Raw genomic sequence first — 27,497 nt, 5'->3', positions numbered from 1 at the left:
ATATGTCTTGAATTGAATTGAGCAGTCTCCCCCTGGCACCTTTACTATTTTGAGGAGTAATTGGTCATGTGACTTTATAGTACAGTACTGCTAAATTTCATAATGGTTTATGTAGACCTACTGAATGCTACCCTGGAGAGTAGTATGGAGTATGCAATATAGTAATATGCCATTTGGAATTTAATGTTGATTTGATGTTGCATGAAAGTGCATGGGGTGTGCGTAATTCCAGCCTGCTCCATATTAGTGTCTTATGTGCGTCGTAGGAATGATCACACTGCAAGATTTTGGAGCAAAATTTCTGACACTGCCAGAAGATAATTATAGCCTGTCTTTGGTTTCAGAGGCATTATATCGGCAACACGACATGTTCAGATTTTAAGTAACCGCTAAATAAAGCTTTAATAATCTGTGACTCGTGTGCAATAGCATATTTGTAATGCTAATCTCATACCATATACCCGGATTTAAATAAACAATGGAAAGCTGACAGTTTGACACAGGCATCAAACCATATGACCAACAAAATCTGAATGCAATTCATTGGAACCAAAAAAAGTCACAACAAATAATTAATTAATTAAATAACATTGAAAAATCATAAATGCTTCTGCTGGAAATAATTTATGATCTTTACTGTAGAAAAACACAGGCAAACATCACAACACAGATTAAATATGAGGAAAATGGAAAGAGCTAGAAGGTTAAGGAGCCAAACGTGAGCATGTGGAAATAATTACAGGCTGTATGCAAGATCAGTTAGTTTAAGGGTTAGCAGGGGTGCCTCCACTCTGCAGAGGCAACTGCCAAGTCTGTTTCCCCAGTCAAACCACCAAACCCCACCCTTCTCATTCTCCGTCCCACTTCAGCAAATGACTACATGGCTCTATGCCTGTGATTTCCCTCAAAGATTCTGCCAGTGAGAGAGAAGGGGGAAGGGGGTGGGGTGGTTGGGTGGAGAAAACATGTGTCTTTATTCCAACTATGACCTATTTGCTTAAACCTATTTGCTTGCACATGCACACATCCTACATGGGCTTGTAATATGGAGCATGGAGAGCACATTGCTGGGAGGGGTCAGGAGGTTATTGATATCATTACACTGAGGGGACTGCAGAAGGGCATAAATAGCTGGAAAAAGGTTTCTGCCCTTGCAGTGTCTTTCGTACAGCCCAGGCATAGGTGACCTCCACTCCACTCTTCCTGCAGAAAGCCCGTCTATCTCTGCAGACCCAGTAAGTAATGTTTATGCTGTACTTATTCAAAGATGATCTTAAAGTCTTTTCTTTTTCAGTTATAATTCTTTGTGAAACTAGTCCATCTTATGTATTTCAAGGTGTTGCAAGAGCATTAATGCACTTCTGTAGATGTTGCAGTGGATGTGTGCATACATTTAAAATATAGTTTATTATCTGAAACTACAATGCTAAAGAAAGACTAAAGCATGAAAAAAAAAATCAATAAATATGTACAAAATATCTACACTAAATAGAACTAAATATTCAGATTTCAAACATAATATATTACATATTAAGAAGACTGGGCACAAAGCATCTACATAGTAAATAATATTCAACATAAATGCTGTGCTTGGTTAAAATTTTGTTGTCATACAAGAGGAAACTGTAAAGTGCAACAAATTGCTTTGGAGGTTTTTTCCTGTGAATGTGCATAAAATTAATGTCAGATCTTTGTTGAATTGTACATTTATTATTTACTCACTAGCAAACCATTTCATGCCTCATACCCACATTTTGTTCGTCATTAGCAGTCACAAGTCAAATGAAAATCCAATGTAGTTGCTTATTCACATGTTTGGACTAGTTGTCCCTACTTTCTGAGGCACACCCTATTTTAGATGCCTTATATTTTAGATGTCACAAATATGGTAAAGACAAAAAACAGGACAGCAAGACTTCCTAAGATGTAGTATGTTACAGCGTGGCAGTTAGTATGTGACCATTTTCTCCATTGTCCTCTCAGAGTACCAACATGGAAGGGATGAGAGGTGTGTGTATGAGCTGCTGGCTGCAGTGCCTCTCTCTATTGCTGACTCTGCTAAGTGGATCTTCTGCCATGCCTCTGATTGTGGACTCGGTGTGCTCTGCACCATCCACGGCCAAGTACAGCCTGACATTTACGGGCAAGTGGAGCCAGACTGCCTTCCCTAAGCAGTACCCTGTTTACAGGCCCCCTGCTCAGTGGTCTACGCTGATTGGTGAGTGGAATGTAGTGACAGACATGACTAAAAGGTCCTGACTAAAGTGCACTTTTAAAAAGCCTTTAAAAACTGGAAAAAAAACTTTAAGGTAGATTGCCAAACAATATTCAATACATCTTTAAATTATTTTTATCATTCTTTGAGAGATTAAAACAAATAGCTTATAACTCAGCATACCTTTTCAAAAACAAACAAAACAATTGCTTGACATGTAGTGTTAGTAGTTAAGCATGGCGTCTTAATCAAAAGCAAACACCGTATGTTTTTCCTACTTTAGCTTTACATGTAACCATTGAATATTGACCACACGTTGTATTTACTGTTAAATTATCTACTGTCCTATGTGATCATTTCACTGAAATAAATTAAATGATCTCATATTTATTCTTCAGGGGTGACTCACAGCTCTGACTATCACATCTGGCAGCAGAACGAATACGCCAGTAATGGGGTGAGAGAGTTCTCTGAGAAAGGAGAAGCTTGGACTCTGATTAAGGAGGTAGAGGCAGCTGGGGAGCGCATCCAAAGTGTATACGGCCTCTTTTCCACACCAGCTGTGTTTGGAGGGACAGGCCAGACATCCACAGAATTTGAAGTCTATACAAGGCACTCCTTTGTAAGTCCTGTATATGCAATATGCAGAGATGTTAGGAATCACTTTTGATATGGGAAGCTATTCAGATTTAAGGGCAGATACATTTAAATTAAGAACAGATGGAACATATTTAAAGCAGGACATAGTCAAAACAGAATTAACTCTGTTCAAATAATTCAAACAACACTGCTGTTCAGAGTAAGACCCCAATACCTAGTAAATTCTCCAGGCTATAATTTGTGAATTTATATTAATGGCTTATAACCCCTCAGGGTCTTCCTTTTAAAATTATTCAAAATTAAAGAGAACCCATTCAATGAAACTTTCCAGGGGAAAACATCAGTGCCAATTCACACAGGCTGCAGGCAATTTCAAGTTACATTTAAAGCACAGGATCAGCAGAACACAAAAACTGTTCTTTCTTTATAGCTCTCCTTCATTGTGCGGATTGTACCCAGCCCTGATTGGTTTGTTGGAATAGACAGTCTAAATCTGTGTGAAGGAGGTAATTGGAAAGAAAACATAAGTCTCAACCTGTTTCCTTATGATGCTGGCACGGATAGTGGCTTCACTTTTTCTTCACCTAAGTTTGAGACCATTCCCCAGGACAAGGTCACACAGGTAACTGCTTAGATCCACTAACCTTACGGTAAATATATTAGTTTAGCATTTGAAATCAATATTAGAGATTGTTAATCAGTTTTTTTTTTGTATTTCCTAGATTACATCATCATTTCCAAGCCACCCTGCTAACTCTTTTTATTATCCTCGACTGAAGAGTCTTCCCACAATTGCCAAAGTTACACTCACCAAGATCAAGAGCACTCAGATCTTTAGCCTGCCTATACAGCCCACACAGTTTAACCAGATTCCCACTGGCAATGAAATAGATGAGTCTCTCATAAGTAAGTTGAGAGATACCCCTTCTTTTTGATGGTGTACAAATTTGTATAATTGTTGTTTGACTCAAACTAGCACATGCACAAAACAACAGCTGAATAAAGTAACTAATTTTAAAAATGTCCCCCAGAATTGTACTTTCAAACATGTAATAGATTCAACCATAGTTCTCAAAGTCTGTAGTGACAAAGAGAGTGGTTATTATGTGCACTGGGGACACTACTACCACATACTGATCTGCATAATGCTTGAAAAAGTAATGATGATCCCTGAAGAGAATTTAAGGCAGTCAAGTCTAATGTGGGCTTGTCTCAGCATAAACCACTCATTTTGTCCCCATGGTGACAAAATAACAAACCCCAAACAAAATTATGGGAGGCCTTCTGCCACCCTGTAAGTCAGGAAGTGTTTACCATGGAAACAAAAAGTGATGTCAAGCCCAGCTGTCCTTTTATTTCCATGTTACATCCATTTTCCTACTTGTTCAAAAACTGTAATATGTGATAGAGATCAGTGCATTTATAAAGCTGTGCCTTTTGGAAGGCATTGCAGAAAAAGAGAATCTCTATAAATATGCAGGTTGTCTGTGATTATTTTTCTCCAACAAATGGAAAATGTTTAGAGCAAATTACATTATTTCAGGGTGTAACAATCTGTTTACAACTGGTCTATAATAAGATGAACTTAGATGCTACTTAAGGGGTAGGATAGAAGTAGACAGCTGTTGAATTAAGTTTCATAATTTGCATGTTTTGAAATATTGTCAACAATTGTCAACCACTGCCAAGTAATTTTAGTTGTAACTGAATATAAGCAAAAGGACCGATATCTTTGACAGGAGATAAAAGGTAAGGGAATAACTGCTGCAAAATGGTCCTGAATGTGAGTAGTAAATTACTCTATAATTTTCTTTAATGAAAGAGCTCAGGAACAGAATAAGGCTTAGTCATAGTTCAACACTCATAATTCCTTAACAATATTAGTACACTTTCAAATTACTTCCACACATTTTATTAATGTTTCAAATGTGTTCCCAGATACCCCTCTTGACTGTGAGGTGTCTGCCTGGTCACCTTGGGGTTTGTGCAAGGGTCAGTGTGGCGAGAAAGGAGTAAGACATCGGACGCGCTACATTCACATACAACCTGCTAACAATGGTGCTGCCTGCCCTGCTCTTGAGGAGAAGAAAGCCTGTGTCCCTGACAACTGTGTCTGAAGATCTGCTAAGTGAGGGCTAAGAATTCATATTCTCATTTTCTTCTCAGTCATGATGTCACAATCATTTGAAGCAATGTTGTTAGGACAACCAATTCAAAATAAGACTATTAAAGGAAATAACATAATTTCATAACTACAAGAGTCATTTGTAAATGACCAACTTCAAATGAAATATTTCCAAAGTGAGTAAAGCATTCCATGCAGTATAGTTATGGCACAGGACTGGTGGCTTAAGTGCGAAAGTCAAAAAGATCACCATGAGATCTCAAGCAGATTTTCAAGTTTTCAAGCAGCACAGTGAAATCAAAATGAATGTGTCAAAAATGTTCTTGTCATTCTAAATATTATTCAATGGGGAGAAATAAAACTTGTGTTGAAATAAAACAAAACAAAAATATAATGTTGTCATTTAGTTTACTCTATACAGCACTGTCCTCTATACAGCACTGTCCTCTCATATTAGGGGCTGTGAGAAAATGGCATTAGCTATGTCTTTCTTGCAGCCCTGATAGAAAGTAACAGAAATTATTACAAACTGCTGCTCCCTAGTGGAACAAATCAGCAAGCACACACCAATGTGAAATTAATTAACTTAAACAACTAAAGAAAAGGTTAATGTCTATAATTTGCTGTGAACATTTGATACAATAAATTGTATATATAAACTGTAAATATGGACAAATAAATTGTTCCTGTCAACATGGGTACTGTTGATATTATTCTAGTTCTTAATATTCTAATGCTTCTGCTGTTCCAATTCAATAGATTTCACTACTAAAATGTCATAAGATGCATTTATAATAAATTTTACCATACCTGAAATAAATATTTAATTGTCCTCAAAGGCAGTAAGTAGTCATGCAAGATCCGTTAACAGGCAGAACAACTATTTAGTTAACTATCTGAATTTATTTATCAGCATATGCAAGCACATGCTGTGGTCTTATCACTCTTTTCTCCCAACCTTGTTTCTCAAACACACAAATGCAGGTGGACATTTCACACTCAGTGTCACACCCAACCATAGATATCCAACCTTTACACCACCCTATACATTTTGTACCATTCCTAAGTTAGTTGTACATTTTGTTTTACATCTGTCTCAGACATGGAAACATCTAAAAAGTCACTGCTTACAGCCACTACAATGAAGTTAAGTTGGACTGGCTTCCTAATTGCAAGCTTTGTCATTTCTACTCAGGCAATGTACTTTGACTTGGTACAACAGAAGGAAAGATGTATTATTGAGGAGATTCCAGAGGACACCCTTGTCACAGGTGAAGAAACTGCATCACATTTAAAATATCTACTTTAATGAAGGTTTTAGTTTGTATTGTAAACATTTTACTGTTTTTTACTGATTTGCACAGGCTGTTGGAGTAGATGATTACTATAATTAAGTTATTCATAAATATGTTGAGATTTTTTACATTCATGGTGGAACTGCTTTTACTGAACACAACTGGCAAAACAGTTCTGTACAATGAAAGTAACTGAGCTACTGTTTTATTTTAGGTTACTTCTTACTAGAGCACTGGGATAAGAATCAGCAGAACTCTCAGCATCTTGGTTTAACCATCACTGTTAAAGACCCTAACTATGAGGTTTGAAAATGGATTAAAACCTGATTAATGACTGTAGATTTTATATACATCTGTGCTACCTGACCGTACTCAGTGGAACCTTTTCATTCCTTCATTGTATACAGGTATTGTTGATGAAACGCTTTGGCAGATATGGAAAATTCACCTTCACCTCCCATTCCTCTGGTCAGCATTTCCTATGTGTGAAATCAAACTCTACCAGATTTTCTGTGTTTGCTCGTGAACATTTGGTGAGTTAAGGTTATAATAATCAGGTTACACTTTATGTATATTTGACTTATGACTTACAATATGTGTGGCAAAGTCTTTCAGAGGGTTGGCAGATTCTGTACCCAGGTGCATAATGAAGTGCATATTGTTTGCCTCAGGCAAATTTCAAGCTAAGTATCATGAACATGATTTTATAGCAATGTTTCACAAATTCTGTAAGAGCATAGTGACTGAGGCTTGTTTTCTTTTGGTTTACTTAGGATATGCTCTTTGTGATTAAATACCTATTTAACATATTGCTTACATTCTTATATAGTGGTTTCAGTGAAAGTTACTCTGTAAAATACTTTACTTCTAATGTGCAGAAGGTGCATCTAGATGTCCAGATGGGAGAGCATGTTATTGATCCTAGTGCTGTCAAGGTAAAAGACACAGTTAAAACAATGGAGTACACAATGAAGCACTTAATTAACCAGATCCAGTACATTAGCAAGCAGCAAGACTTCCAGAGGGTAAGTATGGAAATTAAATAGGTCAAGTAGGGTAGCTAACTTAAGGCTGAAACTAAAAAACAACTTCCTGAAAGAATGAGTATATTATATTCTGACCAATTCTGCCAAACCTACCAATTTATGGGGGAATTAACAAAAGTGCAATTTAACTGTTACAGGAACGTGAAGAAACATTTCGCCAAATGAGTGAAGAAACCAATGGAAACGTTCTGTGGTGGGCAATTATGCAGACCTCAATACTACTCACCGTTGGATTCTACCAAATTAGAAGCTTGAAAAACTTTCTAATAGAAAAAAAGTTGGTTTAATTATTTTGTGTAGCCTTAATCAACTGCCTAGCTTTAACTAGCTGTACGAGTCCATCTAGGTTAGATAACTATAGCTTATCTAACTCTAGCTAGTTTTAGTAAGTTAGCTAACGTTAGATAACTAACCAATTAAACCTTTAGTTATATTAGCACTAGTGCTAGTTTAAATTATCACATTAATTACTACTGCATACAACCATTGTTTATGTCTCATTACTTGCCTGACATAATAAAGCCTTGTTACTATACAGAAATGAGTCGCTTGTGTGGGATAATGGTAGACTACTATCTAACTAGCCACTTTGTGAGCTAGTTATGATCGCGCGCCTTGAAGGCTATGTTACCGCTTACATTTCCCGCGCATTGTCAAGAAACGACGTCACTACACCGGCACCGACACCCCCGACCCCCTGTCTAGTTGACAGAAGCATAAAACGTAACTGATAAACTAACCTTAGCTTTGTAATCTGCGACACTGGCAGAATAAATGGCTGCCATCTTCAGCCTGTCTATCAGATAGCTAGTAACACTCATTAAGCCATCCACCGCTCAAGCACTTGACGATACTCTTCTTCAAAAGCGATTAAATAGCTAGCTAGCTACCTAGATTGGTTATCAAGATAGCTAGCTAACTTTTTCAATGTACAGGGAACTAGACAGTCAGCCTGGCTAGCCTTATAGGTAGCTAGCTAGCTAGCTAACGTGTTGCGTCCTACCCAAGCTAGCGAACTTTTTTTTTGCTTCTGGAACATAGATGGTGAGTTGGGATCTAGCTAGCAACTAGTATATTTTTTTAAATATTGAAACTGTGTTTGCTTATTTTTTTTCTAGGATTAAAATGCCAATGCAGTTACATTTACCTATAAACAACGACTTTTTATATGTTGTATCTGAAATGTATTTCACCAAACAGATAATGTCCCAGTGGATATGCTGTAACTCGTGTTTCAAGTCTCCAGGACCTGACCGTCAACTAGCTGTAACAAGTTGTGGTCACGTTATATGCAACATTTGCTTTCAAACAGGTAGCTAACCAGCACAGTAAAGCTTTGTGTAGTATATCTTAAGTTCTAACTGTGGGAATGTGTGCCATGTTTACTGGGTTGTGTAGTAGGCTGATGGCCTCCTCGTGTTATTTGACGGTCACAATTTAATACTTTTAGGAAAGAAAGGCGAATGTCTGATCTGCAAAGCAAAATGTCAACTGTTTCCACTCTCAGACAAAGTAAGAGGCGTTGTACCTATCTACTTTCCTGTTCTCAATGTGTGGCTTTACCAGTCCTATGTATACAACTATAATTATATTTTTATATTCATTTTATTTTAGAGCAGCTCAGATGTCAAGGCACTTTTCTCAGATATAGGCACTACTGCAAACAGATACTTCTTAGAGATAAGCAAGGTAAACCCATGGTTGTTGTGGTTATGCCATCTGGACAATTTCTAACCTGAACTTTTGTCACCTTAATTCTAAGCACTGACATTAGACACATTTGTGTACCTATTAAGGTCTTACAGTTCCAGGCAAGACACCAGAAAAGGCTGCTATCTTATTATCAAGAGAGGGTAGGAGCCGTTTTTGTTAGTCGGATTGTAATATATGTGATTGAGATCTTGGATTTCAGGGGCATTTTCATCAGGAAATTAGAATCCTGATTAATTCAACAGATATGCAATAATTTATTTTTGTGTTTTGCCTTTGTAGAATGAAAAAATGAATGAGGCTGTTATCAAAATGCAACAAGAGATGCAACAAATGTCAAAGTAAGAATTTCATATGTTGGAATATATTGCAGTACAATTTATTTACTCTTTCATGTCTAAATTCAGTTCTGGTTTTTTTTTTCCAAAGAAAAATTGCAGAGAAGAATGCTTATATATCAAAGTTAGAAGTAGCTCTTAAGCAAAGGTAAGTTCTAAATAGGATGATGGCTGTGGTTCCTTTCCCTTACCCTTATGAAAAGGAAATGAAATGTATGTGTGGGTTTGATTTGGGGAGCTCTTCCTTTTCCAGAGGGAATCACTGAGTTGTATGTCTTTTATTACTAGTTCTGTATTTTGCATGTGAATACAATCAGGGTCGAAATTATGCAAGAATGCAGGCAGCAGAAGCTTCCTCTCAGTGTTGTACATTATAATTTAAATTTATATTTCTCCCAGTTCAAGATTGGGATCACAGTCTAACAAGGATTTCCATGCATCAAGCAATTTAAAACCAGGTGAAGTAGAGTATAGTGTGCACACAAAGTGATACATATTGTATTTATGTTCTTCAAGTACATTTTTGTTCTAGCAGATCAGGGATCATTAAAATAGTCTTCTGAAGATCACCAAGTTCTGTCAAGTTATGATGGTGGAAATGAAATGGATGAAATCAGTCAACTGAACTGCTTATGTAACTCATCATAAAATGCTGATGGCTCTGACCAGCCCAAAAAGCATATTTTATGTTAGTAAAATGGCCAGCTAAAATTTGGCACAAAAATAGAAAAACTTGCAGGAATCAGCAAGTTTAATGCATATATAATGCAAAATGTGTGGGACACCAAAGAGAATTGAATTGACATTATCCTGTTGCACCTCAAGTATTTTTTTTTCTTTTTTCTTGGACAACTTAAACTTTTTTTCTATCCCATTTTTTTTCATTAAGTGCCTTTTTCCTCACCAGTGTCCTCCGTGACAAAAATTTCCTACTCCTCCCCAGTGTCTCTGTCCCACCATTTATCCACCACAAGTCTGTGAGTATCAGGAATAGGCTGCAATGTCCTCCTGTTATGTACTGTTACATAAGTTCATAAATGTTAGAGCTCTTAGTGTTAGATGGACCAATTGCATGTGTCACATTTTCAAATAATGATGAAATCTAATATATGTTATTAATGTATTAACTATTAATATATGTTAAAAATACATGGTATAAAAGATCTTGGAATATTTGTTCTAGACATTAAAACCAATTCAGTGTAATTATATGTGTTGTAAAGTCTCCTCCAAATTGTCCGCAGTCTGCCAACCACCCCCACTCCATTTTGCCTGGGCTCAGTGACGGTAAATGGTTGACATATGGGCCATGTTACACAGTGTTTGCTGTAGCGTTAGCACACTGTCTCCAGTGCTTCCTTCTGTCTCACTGTGGAGCCCTTGGCTCCAGAGCTGCTATCAACAGTCCTGCACTGCGAAGCAGGAAGGCAAGCCTTCCCACATAAACCCGGCATATCCTGCCTCCATCCATCATAGACCTCTATTAGCCTATAGTTGTTTGGATAAGCTTAGCTCTTATGGAGCTAACGACCACCATGGAGCTACAGTGGAGAATGGATGATGATATAATGATCTGGATTGCTTACATTTTGATATCTCTGCCGTGGCTGCTTTTCCAAACAATTTACTATGATGTCATGTGTTAACCATAAAGTGAAGCCCTTGTAACTGATGTGTAGATCTGTAATTTGAGGTCCCAAAAGTTGATCCACAGTATTTATTCCGATGGGGGGGAAAATGGGCCAGCTAGCATTCATAACACAAGAGGGCACTACTGAATCGTCTTTAAAATGGATTGTGAGCATCAAGCAAACACACCAAGTTATCTACAGTATCTGTCAATCGCTTATAAGCCATTATTTTCCATCAGAATTGAAAACATGGAAACTGAAAGAGGATTTCCCCCTAAAGTAAGTTTACTCTGTTATAGTTTGTTCTTATATTTACTGTAAGTTGTGTATTTCCTTGGTGCATATTGTATTTATTTTAGATATTTTATGTAATTGAGTTTAACACAACTCTGAATCGGTCATATTGTGTCAGTACATTACTGAAGTATTTGTATGGTATTAGTAACTAGAATTTGTGGTAATAATCTGTAACAAATATGATAGCTGTCATTTTCTCTTTTATAGCCAGAAATTTCTGGAAGTGTTTCAAGACTTTGTGTCATCAGCCCACCACAAGATGGCCGGATAGGTGTGCCTGTATCAGTCAAATATTGTACTGCTTACTGTAGTAGTTGTTCTTTCTTCTGTGTTTTTCTGCACTCCCACTTTCTAAACAGATTCTATGGATAGAACTAAAAAAATATCAAGGTCAACTTACTATGCTCTAGCTCTGTAACTAGACACATATATGTATTTACAGTGCATGTTGCTGTCTTTTATTAGGCACAGTTCAGCACAGAGCAGCAAACCCAGCCACTATGGGTATCCACTTAGTTCGAAGTGCCACTGTCAGGTATTTTCTAAAATAAAAACTCGCTATATAAGGTAAGACAGTACAGTTTTTATGTTTGTGTAAAGTAGCATGGGAACATGTCTCCTCTCTTGCTTCCTACAGTAGGCAGTCCCCCAGCATCCTAAGGGAGCCTGCACTGCCCTTGTCCAGCAATGTTCCCTACCACAGAAACTCTTCATGGGAAATGCCTGCATTCAAACTGCTTCCAGCTTACAAATACCCCTCCATGTCATGTCTGGGACTTCCGCCATGATATATTGTAACAGCAATCTAAAAATGTTACCAGCAGCTATGGAACTGGAGAGCTATTTTTGTGTAGCTTCACCATGACGCTATGCTGAGAGCACAACATATCTTGCAATGCAAGGCATGATGTTCAGCTTATAGCTAGCCTCCATGTAGACAACCATCTGCAAGTGAATAGACACATGCATATGTTTGCTTAATCAAAACAAACAGAACAATTTGTAACTTACCCTCTGCTGATGCCGCAATGCTTTTTGATTAACTAGTGCTCTGGGGTATGAAATAATAGCCTTTCTGTGTTTGGTCTTGGGTACGCAAATGTCTGTTTGCCGTAATCAATTGCAGACCTGGCATGAGTGGGCTGTGAATGTGAATTTTAATGTGCTGCACTGTGATTCACTGTGTGTCAGCTGCACCTGTGGATCTGCATAGACAGTATGTTTTACTTCTTAAAGTCATAAAATGCCACATCAATGAATGGTTTGAACTGTGTTGCACATTAATAATATGGGATTTGACTTATTAAAGTAATTTTAAGACATTGCTTTTTGTTGAAGATGCTTCTTTAATAATTTTATATTTTTTAGAAACTGCAGAATGTAACAATGTGTCTCAAACTCAGTGTCATGTTCTGATATTTACTGCATCTAATTAGTTTAACATAAAATTCATGTTACAATTGTTCACCAGCTTCTGGGGGAAAAAAATATTGAGATGCCCATAATTGGACTTAAAACATGGAAGAATGTAAGAACCATTTTCTGAGCAGCAGCCTAGTCCAGCCTGTGCCTGTAAGGCATGCTCCTCGTAAATGAATAAAAGTGCTATGTGAAGAGACATGCTAAAGGTAATTGTACCATTGTACTAAAGTGGTTGTGTAACATGGCAGATTGGACACATTAGAACACTCAACATTTTTTTTTTTTTTTTCTCTGCACTCTCAAGGTATGAAAGTTTCTCATAATACATAGTTCTAGCTGTCATGACTGCTCTTTACAGATTGGGATGGCAAGCACTCAAGTGCAGTACTGTAAGCGAAAATAATTTTTATGGGGGCTGTGTTTGAGACACAAAGTACCTTGGGGGACCTGGAGGCATTTAACATTTAAGATGCTGGAACTTACTTACCTGTCCTAGTTTTCCTTCGATAATAATTGGGCCAGATTTGCTTCAGGAAATAGCTTTTAGGTTAACTCAGTAACTGGTTTAGAATTCTAAAGAAAAGGAGAGTCGTAAGACCCAGCCATACAGCAGTGTCACTGGATAAAAGCGAAGAACACAGGTTCTTTCCTTAAGAACTATTAGATGATTTGGACTGGATTTTTCTTAAGTTTGCTGAAGATATTGCCACATAACAATGTATATTTTGTGATTTTTTATTTACTGCTTACTTTAACATCACACTATATTACAAATCCCCTCATTCTATACTTAATGTCTTTCTGTCTTACCTCTGCATGTAAGGTTGCTCTGGTAATGACATCTGGTTGCCGTTTTCCCCTGACGTGGTGGTATACTTTGGTGTGTGTGTGTGTGTGTGTATGTACAATAATCACTTCCCACAATTACTACAACAGGGTAAAAAAAAATCTTTGTAGGCAGTTAAATTTCCAGGCTGCTCACCTCCATGGAATGCAAAAGAAACTCACAAACTCTTGCTAGTACCTGAGGGTAAGAAAAACAGCCTCAAATGGAAACTTGAATCACCTTAGAAACTTCTGTGAATCAGGTTGTACCATAAATGCACTCAAATGCAAATGTGGTAATGTAATTATTGGTATGAAAAGTAACCTCAATATAGCAGAAATCATACAACATTGAGCATTTGTAGAATCCTCTAGAGGGAGCTGGTGGAGGTGAATAAAGTAACATGCACGTGGTAATGCACAAAGCTGAGGTATAGGCATTATGCACACACACACACCCCACCCACACCTGGTGCTCATTAGCTGTCCATATGCAGAGAGATGGTCCATTGTACTGGCATACACATGTATGCTATCCCCCAGCCTCTGGCTTTAGGGTTAAACAACACAAATCGCAGACGGTTAATATTACCGCAAATCTGAATTGCCTTCAAACAGGCAATCTGATCAGAAGTATGGCAGGAACAAAATGTCTTCTCAAAAGTTAGCATGGCGGTACAATGCTTTTTATGGCGCTGCTACAAATCAAGATATTGCGGGCATTAAGTTACATGTGGCTAACTACAGTTTGACGAGCTACTCAAGTGGCCCTAATTGAACGCAAGGTTACATATGTTTGGCTTATGACATTTCTTCAGGCAGTGGGGAGATTGAACAATGGCTTAATTGTATTGTACAGATGCAGAGGATGTATTATGCGGTTCATTAAAAACACTTGCAATCGAGTAATTCCGCTATTAGGATAAAGCTATTCTTGACAGTCAAAATGAAGATTCAAAGTGAGAGGTAGGCTCCCAGATCCTGATGCATATGTCCCTGGGCACAGTGCTGGTATAGAGTGTTTATAAAATATTTCACTAAAACATTTCTGAAATAACTGTTTTAATATAGGCTACTTTTTATTATTGATAAATGGAGAGCAATTATTCTGAATCACACTGCCATCCTTCACCCTCACTAAGTACACAGAAAAATTATAATATGTTATTTGCAAATTTTAAACCAGTTTTTAAGAAAAATGTAAAACGTGCTAGGAGGGCACCAAATTTATGTAGTGCACATAATTGTGGTCAGTAATATTTAAAACTACTGGCTTCCACTGGGAACAGCAGAGATTACATAACTGGGCATGCTCAATTGCTTCTTTGTAAATATGAAGTTGATCCATAGGCCTAGTGTGTTTATTCAAGGAAGGACAACTTTGATAATTACTTTTACTTTAGCCAACAATCTAAGGACAAATAATAGCTCACTATCAATTTAATGAGTCAAGTAGTAAGAAAATTAAAGAGTAAGGATAGAGGGGAAGGGTGCCTTAATGCAATGACAACAGAAATTAAGAATCAGACATAACCACATAAGACACTGACAGAAGGCATAAAAAGGAAAACCCATTCAATAACCACAAAAGAACAACATTTTCAAAGTAATATGAAAGCAAACATGGTGCTCTATAACCACTTCAAATGATTCTAAAAGCACCAAAGACACACACAAACACAGCTTTCTGTGTACCGCATGAAAGCGTCCACACCATAAAAGAACATCATGCCACAGTAATATTTTGAAGTCGAACACCTACGCAGTTATGCACATTGTGTTTGACATACAATTCAAGATGGAAATGGGGGAGTTTTTTGTATCATGTCTGGGGAAACTGGAAGTAACAGTGTTGATATTTAGATGTAAGTAAGTCTTGGCTGGGTGCAAGTAGACCTATCAAATGAAACAGACAGGCACCTTGCCAACAAAAACATTAGGAAACAATGTGTCAAGCATCACTGAGTTATGGAGTCCCCCAAACCTTGGCACTAAAGTGTACAATTATCATCTGATTCTGAATAATTTTCAGTGGTAAAAACTATTCAGTAGACATACCTTAAATCTTAATATCTTAAATAATAAAATGATGTTTGTGGAAATGTTGGGTTTAAACACATGGTTGATAAGCCTACTATGCTGTATTCTATTTGCTAGTATACTTCCTCTCTCTATCTGTGTGTGTGTATGTGTGTGTGTGTGTGTGTGTGCATTTCATGCTTTTTGCAATACATGACAGATAGTGGCTGCATGTGAATGGAAAGTTATTATCATTACTTTACTTGTCATGATTTGCCCAAACCAGTAACTCACAGTTACGTGTGTGTATTTCCTTTGTTGCCCAAGGCAACAAGAGCCATTCCGGTAGCGTGTCTGCTTTGTCGAATCATCCAGCCTTCTGAAAGGGACAAGGTGTGAACAGACACTATTGTACATATGAAATGTGCATGAACTTGGGCTTCAGAGGGATTTGGGGTAATTTCCTGCACCAGGTCCATCGAGAGTGAAGTTCAGCCTTTGGGCGAGCTGTCATTGTGTCATGCAGGAGGAGAAACAAACAAACAAAAAAAAAATCAGACCTTTCTCTTTGTACAGCCTCGGGGTGTACAAATGAGACGTGCCACCTTTAAGAGATAAAGGAAGCAGCACAAAAGTCATTATTCAATGCTTTGGCCATTTTATAAGACAATGTGAAACTGATGGTAGTGCAACTGATGGTAGTGAAATGATTTACACACCAAAGTTATTACCGCAACATCTTGAACTTATTCACAAACAGGTAAAATGTTTTGCCCCATTCAATGTTATGATGATGTTTATGTTTTTGCTGCCAGTAAAGCTCAAAGGAATTAGAGTAACATTTTCTCAAGGTAAACCTGTGGAGTTGCTTTCATAATAATAAATTAACATATGCATCCAGTGTCAAGGAGTTGCTCATGACTTCAACCTATTAATACTTTGTCAATATACTTCTATAGTACACTATAGTATACTATACTATAAAGTATTGAATATGAAAATATTTATATTCTTGATGTGTTATTTTTTCAACGTCAACCTACCGGCCCCAAAATGATCTTGTATACTTCATTATACAGTGACTGTATAAAGTTTATTTATAATGAAAACAGGCCTGAAAATTCAGAGCATACTGCTGTTTTACATGGCCTTGTCTAGTTTACTGTGCCTCTTCAGTAACCACTGCTGTTTTATCTCCAGTATTGGCCCTTTAACAAAACTTGTCAACCTAGGTAATAATTGGTCTCTTATCATCAGTTACACTGTATGCATGATTTTAGCTACAGCTGTGATCAATCAATGATGTGCAATTAGGCAAGCAAAAGACAATTTATCTGGCCCTGACCTGCAGTCCTTTGAGTAATTACAGGAAATATGCTAAACTAAAAGGACACACTCTGAAAGCCTTGTTTAATGCAAGCAATGTGTTCTACCACCTGTTGAGTACAGTACCAGCATCTCCTCCATGTTCCTGTACAGCTCTGCTTTCTTTCAGTGCACTGGCGAAGAGTAACCTTTGCAAAAGGGCCAATTAACTCATCCTTACTGCGAACCTTCTAAGCGGTTACAGAACTGTTTCCTGTTCCTGCGGACCAATGTGTGATTGTATTACGAATCTGGCACCCCATCCTCCCGCCCCCCTGGTCTCTCCCTTTGCCTGCGGTGGTTGGTGTGAGTTGGGGGTTGGGGCCCGGGCCGGCGAGGAGCAGGTAAGGTCTGGAGGAGCGGGTTTGCTTGCATGCTTCCACTCCCGCTGTACTTGCACAGATGTCCTGCTTGCGGATGTCTTTGATGACCCTATTTCATCCCATGCTTGAGTGATGTCAGCAGGGCTGCGGAGAGATTCCTTTCCTCTCAGGCTGCTTGGCAGGATGTGTAAAGAAAGGCAGAAAGACAACACCGAGATTAGACTTCTTTTGTCATGGTTCTGTGGCAGACTTTAAAGGCCTTGGCACCAGTCCCATCTTGCAGATCCCCCCATACCCTTGCCTTCTCTTTGTTTCTCTTCATCTGTTTTTGCATCCCTCCCTTTTCTATGAGCACGGTAAACATTTAAGGGGAACTGCTAGTATGCATTGCAGAGGGGGTGTTTTTATTTTTAGTCTTTCATATGCTGGCTTTGTTGCAAAATGGACCATTATGACTGTTTGAAAGGAAAAAGAGAAACGCAAACAGAGGGCTCATTCTTTGAAAGGAACAACCAGGTATTCCCGGGTGTTGCCTTCACAGACTCATAGAATTTCCGTTTCAGTAAGTCTCAATGAAGACGCACTCTCATCAGCATACGGACAGTTGTTCATGTTAGAAAAAGAAAAGTTAAAGTAAAGTTGCTAAATGCAGTTAGCTCATGCTGCATTTACTCAGGTTGTAGTCTTTGTAACACTGCATTTAATATAATTAAAATTAAATGTAGCTCAAAATGGTGACTACTTCTTTGTAAAATAAATACGTTTGACATATTTTCATTATAAAGATCAGAATGAAGAGTGGATACTGGAAAGTGGATATTGACATTCTATAGGATGTTACTTATACCTTTTTATAATTGACAAATGATATTCAAAAAAGATTTATCATCATTTTATTGGTGATCATCATTTTATTGGTGATAAAATGACTTTAAATGGTTTGATGTGACAACAAATAACATTTTTAAACATAAAAAGAGGCCAGTCTGTACAAGATTGTCCATACAAAGATAACTAATTACTAAAAAGTCTTTGTACTTTTTAAACAATACATATAAATATTTTACACTTGATATATGCTACATAGCTTACATTGCAACTATAAAAGAAAAAGACATTAACTGAACTTGTTTTTGGTTCAAATCATTTATGTAATGCCCAATTTAAGGTAACAAAAATATTGCTAGCAAATAAATTAACTACAACATGTTGTCTTTCAGGTCTGCTAAAGCCAGATAAGATTTCCATTTTGGGTTACTTCCTAAAATGACATGGGCGATGATCCTAAAAATTTCACTACTCAGAACAAATACTGGGGTAAGTGCATTCCTATGGATTCTAAGCTCTGCAGTCTGCTCAGCACTCACCCATTACTGTGACAATTAGGGTAAGCACAGAAAAAACAGAGACACTGGGCTGGGATAGTTTTTTTTCACACTCCATATTGTGGAAAGTTTTTGGGTTTCACTCTAATTTTGAAGCCATAGTTCCAACTTCATTCTCTTAATCTTCAAGGGCTGCCATTATTTGAGCAGTCAAAGGCATTTTTTTTCACACAGTTTCCATATAGTGGTCAAGGTAATACAAGTACATCCTAGAACAGAAATAGAAGGATGGGCCACCTGAGCAAAAGCTGGAAATTCTGACTGTGGTACCTCTGATTAGACCGGATATACATTCCTTACTGGAATTTTATAAGTAACTTCACCAAAATCTGCAGTACATAAAATTACCACCATTACTGTCTGAGACAACAGGCAAGTCTGTTTTCTTTCTTTCCATCAAGTGGAAAAGAGATATACTTAAATAAAAAAATTAAAAAAAAGATTAGAAAATTATTGTTATGAAAATTTGTGTACCAAAGACAAAAGTCCCGTTCATATATTAAACCAGATATAAAGACTCTTGCAAAAATAATGTATACATATAGGTCCTCATGCAATCAACTAGCTTTAAGGGGGGGTCCAACAAAATATGTTTTGGGCATATAAAGATTCAGTGAAAAATCCTCTATACCTGCAAGCACCTAGACAGGCAAGTAATTCTGAATAGTGTGTAGTAACACAAACTGGTGTCACTGAAATGTTCTGCCTGTTGAAATTGAACCATTTGGCCCCATCCACAAACTGAGTCCATGAGTATAGCTAAAATGACAAAGAAGTGGCGGTGCCATAACTGTAAAGATAAATCTCAATGGTCACAATGTGTTGTGAGGCAAAGAGACCATACATTCACTTTTTTTCTGTTTACCGTGCACATTGTGGGTTGCTTGTAATATAATCATAAAATGTTTTTCTCTCTGTTGTGTTCAGATTTGCTTGTTTGAAACACACCATCTCTTTTACTTCAGGGTCATGCATTGTCCTTTTTTCCTTTTCCACATTCCATATCTATTTCGTGGTAACATTATTCTGATATCCAGTCTGGAAGATGGAAGTGTATGACTTTGCTCAAATGTACGTGTCTGTACTCTCCAGATACTGGCTGTAGAAACATGTAGCAGTGATGCAGTTTGACCCAAGGACTTATCAAAGTTGGCTGAAGTTCTGCAGGTCCAAACTTACAAAGGGGAACTCCAGCTGGGGAGTTTGACTGCGGAGGGATGGAGCTGAGCATAGACCAGGAGCGGAGAGAGCCTCACACTGCCTGGACCGAGGCTAACACTGGTAGTGAATATGCTGGTGCTGGTGGACCTTCCCATCCACGTGTGAGTGGGTATGTGTGTGGATGTCTGTGAAGATCTTTGGGTAGATCTTGGGCGCGCCATGTGCCAGGAGCAGCTGCTGCTGCTGAGTCAAGTACTCCTCGTAGGACATGGATCCCGTGCAGTCCTTGTCTCCGCCCGGCAGGGCACGCTCTCGCGGGGGAGGACGGTGCCCATTGGACAGGGCCTGGGCGGACACCATGGCCCCTGAGGAGCAGTGCTTCTTGGATTGGCAAAACCACAGGAGCACGGTGCCCAGGATAAAGACCACTCCGGCCGGGATGCCGATGATCACGGGCCAGGGGAGCCCAGGGGAGGACACAGTAGGTATTGGGGAGAAGTGGGGCTTGTTGTCTGAACAGGCAGAAGAAAACCCAACATGACAACAACTGTAAATTCAGAGGAATTATTGAAGCCTAGATAGCTAGTATGTGTATTGCTACTGTATACACTTGCTATGCCACTAAATGAGATGATATCAAAGACAATAGGGCAGTAGTTGACACTAACCTGGCAGCACAGTGAGGAAGGCACTGCGGAAACTATAGCCCATGGTGTTGGCCCCCAGGCAGATGTACATGCCGGCATCCTCCTCTTTGGCCCGGGTGATGAGAAGCTTGTTGAGATAGGAGCCATCTGGCCGAGACCACACCTCGCCGGTTGGCAGCACAACGAATCGGTGGTCACCCACCTCAATGGTGGAGTTGTACTTGCTCTCATCACCGGGCTCCACTCGCTTGAGCCACTGTATGACGGGCTTGACATCACTGCGCACCTTGCACTGGAAGGATGTGGTACCGCCGTAGTCTACTGTGGTGTTTACGGGATGGGTGCCAGTTAAAATGGGCTTAGAGTTTGTGCGCTCTGAAAAGAACAGGAAAATTACCAACTAAACTTTAATGTGTATTAAATTTAAAAAAAGTGACATATTCATTTTTAATCCTATTAAACTGTATTTCTAAAGGTAATCAGTCACCATTAAGACAGAAAACCCACATTTTACCAAAGTGAGATCGAGTTCATTTTCCTTTTCCCTGGCATACAGGGTTGTGGATTCGTGTTTGTAAAGTCAGCAGGCACAGCTGGGACTTAATCGAGAGCAGATGGCAAATGAGATAGACAGAATCCTTTTTTCCAGCTCTCTACTCATTTTGCCACTCAACACTAACTCTGCGCAGTAAACCAGTCTAACCACTTAGTAGTGATGAAGCGATTGGTTAAGCCTTACTAGCACACCCATTAAGTGGCAAACCAAATTCACCACTAAAAACAGCCAAATCCCAACAATTATCCATCACATACTTCATTATTCAAAACTCCAGTAAGAAACTAATAAAATTCAACTCTAATATATCATAGCCTAACTCTGGTCTCACTTTTATATAGTCAATTTATATGATGTTAAAAACAAACAAATCAATTTTTCAAAGCCAGCAAGTTCTTTAAAAATGCCTTTGTTCCAGAGCCAAATGAACAAATGAGAAGCAGATACTGCGCATTAACCAGACACCTTCTCCCATCTCCCTTTGCCCAGATCCATTACCCTCACACATGAGCTCCAAAACATTCCTAGACAGGTACATATACACAAGCAGATGACTCACGGATGACTTCCACATTGTAGGTGGCGTTGATCTCCCCGGCTGGATTGGACACGTGGCAGGTGTACTTGCCGCTGTGCTCGGGCATGAGGTTCTTCAGACTTAGTGTCCACTTTTTCTTTCTGCCTTCGCCCACCTCCTGCGGCGTGAGGGGCCTGCTGTCCTTCATCCACATGATGTTGGGCCTGGGGTTACCACTGGCCGTGCACTTAAGCCTGACCGAACTGCCCACGGGCCGGGCTATCATTCGCTTCCTCATCTTAGCTGGCTGGGTGAAGCGGGGGCTCACTGTACCGAAAGGAGCAGAACAAGACAAATTTTAATGTGTGTGTGTTTTCTAAAAAATAAAATATAAAACATGGTGGGAAAAAACAAAAGCTGGTAATAGCGCATTGCCTCTACTATGCTGGTTAAGCGATCTTATGTTACAAAATCTGGTCTCGGCCCTTAAGAATGAATTAAAGTACTCACAAACTAAACATCTGAAAAAGACCACCTATAATTTCTACATTTTGCAGAGCTTAAGGTAACAAAATGTGAAAAGTCGGCCAGGGTTAGAGACTTTCCATAGGCACTGTATGTTTTCCACAACACTGATAATGTTACAATGAAAATAACCCACAAAAGGGCTGATGCAAAAGCCCTTTTGGAAGTCATTTATTGTACTGAGTGAAACGCCACCACGCGAGGGCAGTTTGACAAAGCAAACAGCAGCGGATCTGAAAGCCCTGTGCCACTGTTCCTCACCCCTCTATTTGCCCTCACAGTGGAGTCCGAACAAACGTCAGGAAAGAAAACATGATAGTGAACTCGGTCTGTCTCTCCTGCCATCCTGTGTCTGTGTGCTGAGGGTTTCGGCCAAACTGAGGGGCCTCAGCTTTGACTGGGCCTCGCCTGAAAAACAAGCGGAGCTGGCCCTCATCATGGAACTCGACGGCCGCTATCACTGTAGCACCCTCGTCACATCCCAGGACAGAGGGAATACTGGCCCCCCTTTCTCCTCACTTAAATAGCCTGCTCTTTGGCTTGTCAAATGCAATTACCAGAGCAAACACTAGGTCTATAGTTGGGGAAGCATGTGATATCAGCTCAGTGTAGGACAAGGGGGACAGAAGAGACACCATCTGAACAGAACCACAGGCTTCACTGCCTGTTTGAATCTCTGGAGATCAGGCTTTCAGACCAAGGTTTGATGGGAAAATAAAGAGGCATCAATTCAGTGTATACAGATGTCTTACTCAGTAAGTGGCCTTTTTAAAAATTTAGCTGCCCTTTTTAATTGCACATGCACTTTTAGGTATTTGCAGGGAAGAAAATGCCACTTGTGGTTATAAAGGGACAAAAAGGTATTTATGCCTGCATTTGTAGTAAATCACATTCTCTTTTACCATTGAAAAGTAATGCATAGGCCTTGGTCACAACAGGCTATGGTTGGGAAAAGCTACTCATGAAACACTCTGAGAGATACAGAAAATAATTCCTCCTGTCCTGGAAGCAATTAAAGGCTAATAGGACTGAGGCAGGTAAAAGGGGGCTCTACAGGACTCTTGCACCTTACCCAGTTTTCCTAATGGCTCGGGGGAGTTCTCTCGTTCTCCCTGAGCATCATTCCTTCCTGAGATCGAATCACCTGTGGAGAGAGAGAGAAAATGTCATGGAAGCTAACATATCAGAGCAGTTCTTTGCATTTTCAGTCATTTTAGTATGTATGCCACTGCTTCAGTGCTGATGCAAATTTGACTTTTAGCATAAACCTTGCTTGAGATAACTCGCAGAAAACACAAGAGCAGTGTTATAACTGACCCCATATTGTAAGCTTGTGATTGATTGAACTCTGCACCGGGTGGCAACCTCGACTGTAACATTAGCAGAAGGCTTTCAGGACTTTCTCTCTCTCTCTCTCTCTCTCTCTCTCTCTCTCTCTATTTATTTATTTATAGAATTTACCTGCAATATTTGTAGAAACACTGACACTTCTCAAGAACGCTTAGATTACAAATACCACCATGCAAGTGAAATGTTGTGTGCTACCTGAAAAGGCACAGTGACCCCCTGCCAAAACTGAATAAGTCAACTGTCAAGACAAATGTAGTGAAAAAGACAAAACTGTAATGTGGCTGTGTGTAATTCAAAGGTTTGCACCTAAATGAGTTCTGTTCCTAAATTCAAACTTCAAGAGGTGAGTCAAGAGGGGCGGAGAGTGAAAGGTGAGAGTGGAAATTCAGGGCCCTTCTGCTCCGGTTACATCCCCCCTCTTCTCTGCTCATCCGTTCCCCACATGACTGGCATTTTCTGGGCTGACAGCTCTTTGAACCTGTCGGCAGGCTGGTTTGATCTAAGTGTGTGCTCAGTTTAACACTCCTGCAAGAGTGGCTCCAGGCTGGGTGGAGGAAAGGTTTGTCCATCGGCACTAACGGCTTTATTACTGCGTTCCAAAATCCCTGTATACCCTTCACCGATCCCCACCAGCGTGAGTTGTCATCCAAGCGAGTTGCTTTCTTTTTTCACTCCAGTTGTTATACTCAATTATGCAGAATGTTCACTGGACCACTAATAACTGATTCCGGCCTTGGCCCAAGGACCTGCTTAAAGCTCACTGCATGTATGTTTAGTATTTTTCATAAAGCTGCTTGTCAAGGCCAAAACAGCAGTTTGGTCCCTTTGGTTAGATCGTGAGCCAATTTTTAAAGTTGAACCAACATGTATGTATACTCTCGTGCAAGCTCATAAAATGCTGACATACCCGCCTGAGCAAAACTCAAGTTTGATTCATGAAAAGTCAACAGAGCTTTGAGACGCAAGGGTCGTCAGGTTTCTAAGCGAAACAAACTTCTGTTTCCCTTTCATTATGCAGGAGCGACACTGCAGTGTGCTACATTTCACACATCCCCTGGCCTGGCGGGCCTGCCGCTCCGAGTGGGGTCAGTGTGACGGAACTATTTGGATAACCCCTGTGCATGTTTTCTTTCACATCTGCTGTGGAGATGGCTGCAGAAAACGGGCCTTGTTCTGTGGGAAACCCAAGCGCTGCGCTAAGCCCCAGATTTCTTCCCTGCTTGCACCCGTCAGACTTTTTAAATGTCTAGGGGCTCTCAGGGTGGTGGGCTGATGAGTGGATGCTCTCCTCTTTGGCTGGTTCATTGCTCCAGGAGTCTCTGTGGGTTTTGGCTTAGGCCAATGAGCCATGTCCCTTTTCGAGTATGTCCAATTTGGCTGTGTGGACTCTGTCAGGGCTAACAAAAAAAAACCTCAGTGTCAAAGATTTATGGCTCTCGTTTGCTCAGCCTGTGACCTCCTGCACTGGCTTAAGATCCAAATGATTACTTCACTGAGGCCATGTCCCTGCTTGCACCTTTTCAGGAGCCTGAAGAGCACCTCTAGTCGAAGTGAATAATAGGGTGTTCGGAACCTATTGTGCTAACAGTGTCATCATCTTATGTGTCTCTGGTCATGTCCGCAGTAAAAAACAAGACTGAGTGTTTTGCAGGCCATCCACATTTTGCAAGAGGCCTGAAGAGGACAGGCGATTCAAAAGGCTAGCGTTAGTCATTGGCTTTGATTTACTCAATTCCAGCATGCAGCTTATGGAAACCATTACTGATTCTGGTGCTACACAGCCTCGTATTAGCAGCCAGCTCCAAACAGTGAAAATTTATGAGCCATGATCACAGCAGAGACGTTACTACATTACTGACTACAGTCATACCTGGGAATGAATAACACTGAAAGGTTGACAGATTAACTACCTGTCGAGTGTATTTATGTTCAAATTCACAAATGTATCTTTGAGGTGCTTATACATTTGTGGCTAGAGGGACATCACTAGTGATAGCCCAATAATGTTTCACAACTAGTCCAAATATTAACCTTGTTCTGCACCTCAGTGCTGCAGTTCTGGAGTGACAACACCTTCCATAATTCAGTTCAACCATGGACATTACGTGTTCCTCTGGAACTCTGGGATTGATTTGCTGTAGGAATAGCTGCAAGAAGGGTGCAGCCTTCACGGGAAAAAAAAAAAAAAATTCCATATGCTTTTCACTCTGTGGACTTTTTGAAGCGCTAAACGAACCACAAACTCCACAAGTAATTCTAAAAACATCAATTTCCTTCTGATCATCACCTCAATGTGACTTTAGTTACTTATGACAAAGTCCACAACCACTCACAAATTGAGATACACATGTATAATGTGGCATTGAGGGAGTTTCTGAAAGTTACAAAGGGCTATTGACATAATTTACCAAGTAACTATAGAGGCTCTCACCGTGAGTCCTACCATAGTCTTCCACTCTGAGGCAGTGCTGAATACCTACAGTCCAACTTGCTTTGGCACAATCCCTGTCAGTCTGTCTCTGGCCCTTGTATGGTTCTACACTCTGCCAGAGGAGCACAAGAGAGCTTTGGTAGGGCCTTACTCCATCAAGCTGAGGACTGACCCTGCATTAAGTGTTTCCTTCTCGCTTCTAAGGATTACTGGCACAGAGGGAGATAATGATGAATCTGGCCTGTGCTGTTTTCTGCCTCAGGCTTTTATAAATCAAGAATAACAGCAAGACCCAAGCCGAGATTTGTGTCTCCTAAAGGCATTTTTGTATGTGTCTCGTGTTTAAATGTACAGGTCACTGAAGACAGAAAAATTGCATTATACTAAGTGTAGAAATCTAGCTAAATTCAATACAGAAAAAAAAGAGATCTAAAGGAATAATATTTTTAATTACAGGTAATAATAAATAAAAATATTATTCTGCAGGTGTGCACCACTGCTCGCTGTTTGTGCATGAGCGGTGTTTGATCATGTGCCCTTGGTGATGAGCATGTGTGAGGAGATAAAGAGAAGCCTGCATTGCACCACCTCATTGCTGCACATGTGTGGTGGGGCCAGGGGGGCATGTGCATTAGACATCAGCTGGCTCTTAGCACAGCAACCCTTCTGTGCATGTTAAAGGCATGTCCACTGTGGTATACCTTTTGATGGAGAACACTTATACCCCCCTGCCCAGTCTGCACCCAATTTAGCATGTTGATATTTATAAGCAATTACATTAGTGTTTACAGTATCTATTTCCCAAACGTGTATTTCTTCAGGGAAATGTATATGCAAAGGATATTGCCCCTGACTAAAGCACTATCTGAAGGGTAAAAGAAAAAGAAAAAAACAAAAATGTTCCCAGATATTTCAGTTGCAACCTTGACCACATGTGTGCTGACCTGTCCTTTCAGCAAACCATCACATGCAGACAGAACGTATCTACAGACTGAATTGGGTAGAAGATGACAAACATGTGACAGATCAGCCATCCTGTCTAAAAACAACCTTAGACAGGATGATGATGGCCTCTCCAAGGCATTCTGTGCTCCTTAAAAGCCTCTTGAGAGCAATGGGCAAGTACATGCCGATGTTCCCACAGCAACACTTAAGAAAGCAACACCATGCTAGCACTAGGGGGCAATGCTGCGTGAGGAGGTGAGAGTGAAGAGGAGCTCAAGCAAGGCACAGCTGGATCAAACGCTGTTGAGGAACATATGAAGACTTCCTTTTATTCGCAGTCATCACTGGGTTGCGTTATGTCATAACCTTTTCCACGTGACTCTTTCTGGCACTGTGACATCCAGTTCTCTTTCCCCTGCTTTAAAACAGTCTCCTCTTTTCAGCTGTATTCATTACGCAGTGTGCTTAAGGACAGTTTTTAACAGCATGGTAGGTGAACATGTGGAAATTGAGCAGTAAATGTCAGCTTTGATATATTTTAGTGGGTTACACTCAGAGTGTCAAGTATCATGTTCTGTACATATCTGCAGTAAAAGTCCCCAATTGGTTCGCTTCTCACAGACCCCAGTGGGAAAGCACATTTTCCTAATGCCTGTGTTTGGCGCCTGCTTTACATCATGTTCACACTTCATTTATATGCAGCAAAATATGAAAGTGGAGGAATTTCTAAAGATGGGTATGTATAGACCCCTGAACAAAAGCTATGTTT

General features: G+C 39.7%; 4 protein-coding genes across 6 annotated transcripts in view; 3 read left to right on the top strand and 1 right to left on the bottom strand.

Moving 5' to 3' along the window:
* The first annotated feature begins 1,029 nt into the window (after positions 1-1,029).
* Positions 1,030-6,214, top strand: spon2b (spondin 2b, extracellular matrix protein). 2 transcript variants are annotated; one of them, XM_027002132.2, is made up of 7 exons: positions 1,030-1,235; positions 1,984-2,218; positions 2,614-2,837; positions 3,246-3,437; positions 3,538-3,721; positions 4,754-4,943; positions 6,136-6,214. In XM_027002132.2, the coding sequence occupies exons 2-6, from the start codon at positions 1,993-1,995 to the stop codon at positions 4,930-4,932; spliced, it is 1,005 nt and encodes a 334-aa protein (XP_026857933.2). In that variant the 5' UTR covers positions 1,030-1,235; positions 1,984-1,992; the 3' UTR covers positions 4,933-4,943; positions 6,136-6,214. The 2 variants fall into 2 exon arrangements, with proteins under 2 accessions (XP_026857933.2, XP_026857932.2); XM_027002131.2 differs by lacking the exon at positions 6,136-6,214 and having other exon boundaries at positions 1,031-1,235; positions 4,754-5,059.
* On the top strand, positions 5,426-7,873 carry si:ch211-255i20.3 (transmembrane emp24 domain-containing protein 11). Its single transcript, XM_027002133.2, has 5 exons — positions 5,426-6,211; positions 6,450-6,538; positions 6,643-6,768; positions 7,114-7,260; positions 7,419-7,873. The coding sequence occupies exons 1-5, from the start codon at positions 6,043-6,045 to the stop codon at positions 7,566-7,568; spliced, it is 681 nt and encodes a 226-aa protein (XP_026857934.2). The 5' UTR covers positions 5,426-6,042; the 3' UTR covers positions 7,569-7,873.
* Positions 7,874-8,003: 130 nt separating this feature from the next.
* On the top strand, positions 8,004-12,579 carry LOC113572466 (probable E3 SUMO-protein ligase RNF212). 2 transcript variants are annotated; one of them, XM_027002066.2, is made up of 13 exons: positions 8,004-8,325; positions 8,482-8,593; positions 8,732-8,793; positions 8,896-8,970; positions 9,078-9,134; positions 9,274-9,332; positions 9,421-9,477; positions 9,729-9,787; positions 10,237-10,306; positions 11,200-11,239; positions 11,465-11,528; positions 11,723-11,792; positions 11,895-12,579. In XM_027002066.2, exons 1-13 carry the CDS (start codon positions 8,323-8,325, stop codon positions 12,043-12,045), a joined length of 879 nt encoding a protein of 292 aa, XP_026857867.2. In that variant the 5' UTR covers positions 8,004-8,322; the 3' UTR covers positions 12,046-12,579. The 2 variants fall into 2 exon arrangements, with proteins under 2 accessions (XP_026857867.2, XP_026857866.2); XM_027002065.2 differs by having other exon boundaries at positions 10,219-10,306.
* A 5,523-nt stretch (positions 12,580-18,102) lies between these two features.
* Positions 18,103-27,497, bottom strand: part of fgfrl1a (fibroblast growth factor receptor like 1a) — a 37,615-nt gene continuing 28,220 nt past the window's right edge. Inside the window, exons 5-8 of the mRNA XM_027002144.2 lie at positions 23,075-23,146; positions 21,520-21,804; positions 20,426-20,779; positions 18,103-20,269 (exon numbers count right to left, since the gene is read on the bottom strand). Of these exons, the coding sequence (XP_026857945.1) occupies positions 19,869-20,269; positions 20,426-20,779; positions 21,520-21,804; positions 23,075-23,146 (1,112 nt within the window). The 3' untranslated portion in view covers positions 18,103-19,868. The remainder of the gene's footprint in view (positions 20,270-20,425; positions 20,780-21,519; positions 21,805-23,074; positions 23,147-27,497) is intronic.

This window comes from Electrophorus electricus, chromosome 12, assembly GCF_013358815.1.
Source record: "Electrophorus electricus isolate fEleEle1 chromosome 12, fEleEle1.pri, whole genome shotgun sequence".
Lineage (NCBI taxonomy): Eukaryota > Metazoa > Chordata > Actinopteri > Gymnotiformes > Gymnotidae > Electrophorus > Electrophorus electricus.
This window is presented reverse-complemented; position numbering and strand designations above follow the sequence as displayed.